The sequence below is a fragment of the Zophobas morio genome, unplaced genomic scaffold (genome assembly GCF_036711695.1).
Source record: "Zophobas morio isolate AGI-343-1 ecotype UQ-CSIRO unplaced genomic scaffold, CSIRO_AGI_Zmor_V1 ptg000030l, whole genome shotgun sequence".
Classification (NCBI taxonomy): Eukaryota; Metazoa; Arthropoda; class Insecta; order Coleoptera; family Tenebrionidae; genus Zophobas; species Zophobas morio.
In genome coordinates this window covers 11,874,850-11,881,453 of record NW_026972135.1, presented here as the reverse complement: position 1 = coordinate 11,881,453, position 6,604 = coordinate 11,874,850, and the positions used below count along the sequence as shown (strand labels likewise).

Below are 6,604 nucleotides of genomic sequence, written 5' to 3'. Positions count from 1 at the left end.
AATTTCAAGTAACCTAGTTTACTCTTTATATTTTTTTCAAAATTTGTATTACTCAAGCAGTGCTATAGTACAAACTTTTGAAATAAAGATAATTGCCATAAAACCGATACCTGCGGCTTTTTTGTTGGAACAAGAGGTTAATGTAATGTTGTTTTTAGCTGACCACGAAACAAATTTCATCCTCGTATCTTGATACAAATAACTAAAACTTAAAATAAATTCTTGAATTTTAAAATGGCCTTCAAAAAATTTATCAGATATTCCTTCTAATGAATTAGACCGTAAACCAATAACAGTGAAAGTATGTCCTTCAAAAATTCCAACAGGCAAGTCATTTATGAAATTGTTGTCGAGATAAATACTCAAATACTCCACTGTCAACCCGTTGAAGACCTTTCTATCCACTTTTCTAATTCTGTTAAATGAAAAGCGGCATTCTGCTTTATTTGTTGTCAAAAATCCAAAAGAATGTTGTTCGAGATCTGTAATTTTATTATGGTCATATTGCAAATACTCTAGCTGAGGTACGTTTTTAAAACTTGCGGGATTAAAACACGTTAGAAAATTATACCATAAATTCAGTGTTCTTAACCCATTAAGATCAACAAAAGCTTCATTTTCGATTATTTCAATCGAACAATTTTTAAGCAATAGCGAAACAATTTTCAAATTTTTAAAAGTGTGTCTTTTAATGTTTTTAATTTTCCCATCACGCACTTCAAGGTTTCCAGTTAAGTCAACGTTGATGAGTAATTCTGTTTCTATTTCTTCAACATTGTAACTGTAGAACAAAATTGAGTCGACACTTTTTGTAATGTTGAACATTTCGTTGCACAATTTTGTATTATTTAGTAAATCTACGTTGATTTTTATAGCGGAATGTTGTACCGTTATGAAAACGTCTTCCTTTATTTTAGTGCGTCTGTTAATCTTGTAAGAAATTGGGCTGATTTCATGGATTCCACATCCAACCACACTTATTAAAACACAGATAAAATTATAAACTATTATGGACTTTTTCAGCGACATATTCAATATTTTTACTAATAGGAAAAGAATTGACAGGCAAGTACTAAGTACCGAATGGAATTGGTTTGCCATCTAATTCCAAAGGGGTTTCTAGGGCAATTTTCTAATTGGTAAAGAAATGTGTAATCGTCTGCTCAATTATCTTACGAAGTTTTTTTATTGGAGGGAATTTCTTAACGAAAAAAATATGTGACGATGTAACATATTATTAATGTGTAATTTGAAACTTTTGTCAAAAACAATTGCCTATAAGTTATATGTTTAGGATAATTACCTATTGGTAATTATCCTAAACAGAAATTCTGTGTCGTTAAAATTTACTCTTAGCTATCGAAATCACGAATTAAATAGATTCATTTTACAAATGACTCTTGGAATTTTTCGTTTCGTCTAAGAGTTATCGAAACCACAGAAACTTTTTACCATCGCCGCCAGCACTAGAAGAACTGCTCCCAAGTAAAATTAGGTGTTTCGCAAATCATAAGCGGCGTTCACCGAAAAAGATTCACACTTAATATTTTCCTTATTTACACATGTTTTGACAACAGAAATCTTTTTCACAAATTTTTTGGAAAGTGGCTTTGTAAATAATGTTGAATCGAAGTAAACAAATATTTATTTTTCAATACAAAATGAGAACTACAAGCCAGTGGAAAACACTTAAAATAATAACCAAACACATCTTGCAGCAACGACTTCGCTATGTGGTGAAAATTCTTAAGTTCTTTATTCTATATCCTACTTCAAAGAGCTCTTACTCGTGACCATTTATAAAACACTGGCAAGTGACTAAATATGAACTTGTACGGATCTGGCATAAGTATTTTCTTCAAAATTGTTGGAACATTACTCCATTAGTGCCATAACAAAGATTTTTAAAATAAAAATAATTGCACTAACACTAATACATGTGGTTCTTCTGTTAGAACTCGAAGCTAAAGTAATATTGTTTTTATTTGACCACGAAACAAATCTCATTAACGTATCTTGATATAAATAACTAAAACTTAAAAAAAAGTTTTCAATTTTAAAATGACCTTCAAAAAATTTTTCGGACACTTGTTTTAACGTATTTTTCCGTAAATCAATGACAGCGAAGCTATGTCCTTCAAATATTCCAACAGGTAAATCGTTTATCAAATTATCTGCAAGATAAAAACTCAAATATTCTACTCTCACACCGTTGAAGACATTTCTATCTAACTTTTTAATTTTGTTAGATGAAAACCGGCATTCTGCTTTATTTCTTCTCAAAAATCCAAAAGAATTTGTTTCCAAATGTGTAATTTTATTATTATCATAACGCAAAGACCACAGTTGAGGTACATTTTTAAAACTTGTGGGATTGAAGCGCCTTAGAAAATTATTAGTTAAATTCAAGTGTGTTAACTCGCTGAGATCAACAAAAGCTTCGTTTTCGATTATTTCAATTGAGCCACTTGTCAGCCACAGCGAAACAATTTTCAAATTCTTAAATGTGTGTCTTTTAATTATTTTTATTTGACCGCCATAGATTTGAAGCAATGTAGTTAAGTCAACGTTGTTAAGTAATTCTGTTTCAATTTCTTCAACATAGTAACTGTAGAGGAGAATTGAGTCGACTCTGTCTGTAATGTTGAACATTTTGTTGCACAGCTTTTTATTAGTTAGTAGATCTATGTTAATGTGCCCTATAGGGGAATGTTCTACCTTTATGGTAAAGACTTCGTTTACTTCAGTTTGGGTATCAAACTCGTAAGACATTTGGCTGATTTCATGGTTTCTACATCCAATCACACTTGATAAAACGAACATAAAATTATAAACTATTATGGATTTCTGTAACATATTCAGTATTTTTACTAATATTTAGCAAAAAATCCACAGGCAAGTACTGAGAATCTAATGGAATTCGATCGCCATCTAATTTCAGAGGGGTTTCTAGAGCAACTTTCTAAATGATAAAGTAATATTATGTAATCGTCTGCTCAATTATCTTACCAAGTTTTTCTATTACAGGGAATTTCATAACAAAATAATATGTGAGGCAGTAACATACTATTAATGTATAACTTGAAACTTTTCTCAGAAGCAATATAATTCCACCGAAGGATTTAAAATACCTTCGCAATAAACTGTAAGATTTCGCAAATGTTAGCTTTAGGGTAATTATCAATATGACCTCAAACAATTAGCGCTAAAATTATTTTAAAAACACACATTTAATTTTATTTATTTTCTAAGCGGAGATTATCCAGACTGTAAGACCACCTATACACCTCGTGGACAAATATCATGCTTCAAAAAACAAAATTATCTGATAAAAATTTAAGACTGTCCTCAAATTCCACAAAAAGCCAAGAAATGAGAAGAAGGTAAACGCCAACAAAGTCAAAAAGAACATTTTTTTATATTTATAAAAAATTTTAGATTTTCCAAAGCGTCTAGAACGATGAGGTGGTTAAGTTCAGTTAATTGAAAAATACTTGAATATTAATTCTGTATTTCTGGAGCGTATTTTCACGTTTGACATTTTCATTGTTAACAATTATTTTACAAACAAGCGGAATTATTTTACATTTTGTATTTTTTTTTTTCACTGAAAGTGCTTGACAGTTTATGATTATTTATTTGATACAAGTGCATGCCCTCCACTACACTAATGAAAAATCGTGAAAAATTCTACAGTTTAGTGTTCAAAGTAGTGAAAACAACGATTGCGAAATTTAGTTATTTTGTTAAATATTTTATTTACGTTATTTATGGAAATATACAAACTTTGGCAAGTGACTTGGTTTCCACTTAGTATGAATATATGAACCATCCAGCTCATTTCCCTGTTCTTTATCAAAACTACGAATTGCTACGGAAGTATCAGGCGAAACTTAACGAGTTGGATCCGGTGCAAAGATCTCCTCTACATTTAGCTTGCTTCTACGGAACGAAACCTCCAAAACTGAAGATTGCGGAAGAAGAAATAGCGTTCAAATTCAACAACAAAGAACTGATACAAGAAGATACACACACCAAGCGGGTGATGGATTTTTTGATGTCGAATATGATTGCTGATCCCTATCAAACTGACAAACTATTTGGGTGGACGCTGTACGATTGTGCTTTTAGTATACTGAATCTCTACGTTATACAGAAGCTTCTGAAGCAATTGTCACAGACATGTGCAATAGTTTTAGAGAAATTTAAAAACTTGAAAGAGGATTTTTTCACAGTGGTCTACTATTCCCTCAAATTCGGATACAATGATTTGTTCAGACTTATGTCTGAAATACCTTATTTCAAAAAAGCACTCTCAATGGAAAACTGTAACGGAGAGAGCTTGCTTTATTTGGCTGTCAAATGTGGCAATCACGACAATGTCGAGGAGTTATTAGATAATGGTGCTAAAGCTAACACTATTGTAAGCACGTATAATAAAAGAAGTGTGTTACATTTTGCTGTTGAAAATGGTCACAACGAAGTTGTTAGGCTACTTTTAGATAGAGGTGCATTTCCTGATATAATGGATAGATACAGAAGCACTCCTTTACACATAGATTCCAGTAAAGTCATATATCAATCAGCTCAGCTTCTTCTGAATTATGGTTCAGACGTAAACTTTGCTGATAACTTTGGACGCACGTCTTTACAACTGGCAGCAACCTGTTAAGAACCCCTATTTTTTATGTCATTAATCAATTAATCAAGTAATATTATAATATGTTATTCCAAATCTGTAGGCTAATGTAGGCAATTAATGATGTTTTTATCTCTTCTGATGCATTAGTTCAATAATTGTATCAATTTGTCAATATCAAACATCCGAATGGATTTTGATCTTTCTTGTTTTCCATTTAAACTGAACCATGTACTTTCTTTCTTGTAATTTGGATATATAAGGAATCTCTGCTGTTCTAATCATGAAGAATATACTCAAGTCTTGTTGCGGAAAGTTATTGTGATACAAAGTGATTGCGCTATCGACTACTGTGTAAAGATCCTAAAAATTGTCTTCAGTTAATAAAACCTGTTAGTAGTGTTTGTGCTGCGTTTTCTTTGAAAAAGTGTAACAAGTTGTGCTGAGGCATAACAAACCCTTGGACACCTTCCGATTCTTCAGTTGTTGCTTGACCACGGTGCTTCAGTTGACAAGTGTGATAAGTTTGGTAAAAGTCCGCTCAGTTGTGGTCAAGACAAGAATCATCACAATATAACGAGCGTACTACTAAGAGAAGGTGCGACCACTCCGACTACATTAAACAGGAGACTTTCAGCGATTGAGTATGATGAGTATACTTCTTATCAGTTACATTGGGCTGCTTATACAGGACAAGCTGAAAGAATAGAACCTTTGTTGCAAGATGGTTGGACTATCAACTACGTTGACCATTTTGGGCGCACTCTAATTTATAGGGCGGTTACAGAAAAACATTTCAGAATTGTGGAAATGTTTATTGATATAGAAGCTGATGTTGATATTCCTGATAATAATAAAGTCGTGCCTTCATGTATAGCAATCAGCAATGGTGATCGTAGAATTACAAGTTTGTTACTAAAAAGTGATACCTCTGGAAATGTGAGAGATAATTTCGGATATACGCCCTTACATTGGGCTGCGATGTTTGGTAATGTTGAAATTATCAAACTCTTGTTAGGCAAGACTCCAGATGTCGACGCTGTTGACAACTTTGGTAGAAAACCTGTACACTGTGCTGTAGAAAATGGATACTGTGACGCTACTCGAGGTTGAAGAATCCAAACTATCAGAAGTAGCAAAAGAGAGGTTGTCATTTTTACAACACTATGGGAATATCGTAAATGAAGTCAATGGTAAATCAAAACTAACACCGTTTGAAGAGGCCATCGACTCAGGAAACTACATCTTGGTGAAGAAATTTCTAAACCAAATAGACGATCTAAATAAAATCAATGACCATGGTCACAGCATTCTGCATAGAGCTGTAATAAAAAGACATAGATTAACAGTTGAGTTTCTTTTGGAAAAGGGTGTCAAACTGGATACTCTAGACAAGTGTAATAGTTCAGTTTTGCACTGGGCTGCGATGATCGGTGACGCTGGAATCGTTCAATTATTGAGAAAATGGAATGTCGAAGTTAATGTTATCGATAATTTTGGATATAGTCCTTTAACAGTAGCAGCGATGAGCGGCCATCTTGAAGTACTTTCGCTACTACTAAAAGAAGGTGGTGAGGCTAACGTTGTAGACAAATGTGGAAACTCTCCTTTAGACTGGGCATGTAAGAAAGGTTATATACAGTGTGTAGAGGTTCTTTTAGAAAATGGCGCTGTTGCTAAAAGTTTACAAGAGGAAGATCTCTTGGATTTGGCAAAAGAACAGCGGACATTTTTGAAAAGAGCAGCACTGTATTGAACGTCTAGTCATGTTTTTGTAATTTTGTTAAGTAATAAATTTACTTGAGTGCTAGCTTTTTATTTCGACGTGCTAAGGTTTTGTTACAGTTTTTACTTCAATCAATTGAAAAACATTATAGTGGTAATGAAAAACCTGAGGTTCCTACCAAAAGAGTGGTTACATTATTTTAATAATGGCAACTACAGTGTTAATCGTGAATGGCGTGA

At 32.9% G+C, this 6,604-nt stretch overlaps 1 protein-coding gene across 1 annotated transcript; it reads left to right on the top strand.

The window, feature by feature from the left end:
• Positions 1-2,709: 2,709 nt before the first annotated feature.
• Positions 2,710-6,395, top strand: LOC135138573 (ankyrin repeat, PH and SEC7 domain containing protein secG-like). Its single transcript, XM_064068555.1, has 4 exons — positions 2,710-2,763; positions 3,815-4,615; positions 5,123-5,693; positions 5,755-6,395. Exons 1-4 carry the CDS (start codon positions 2,710-2,712, stop codon positions 6,393-6,395), a joined length of 2,067 nt encoding a protein of 688 aa, XP_063924625.1.
• The last annotated feature ends 209 nt before the right edge of the window (positions 6,396-6,604 follow it).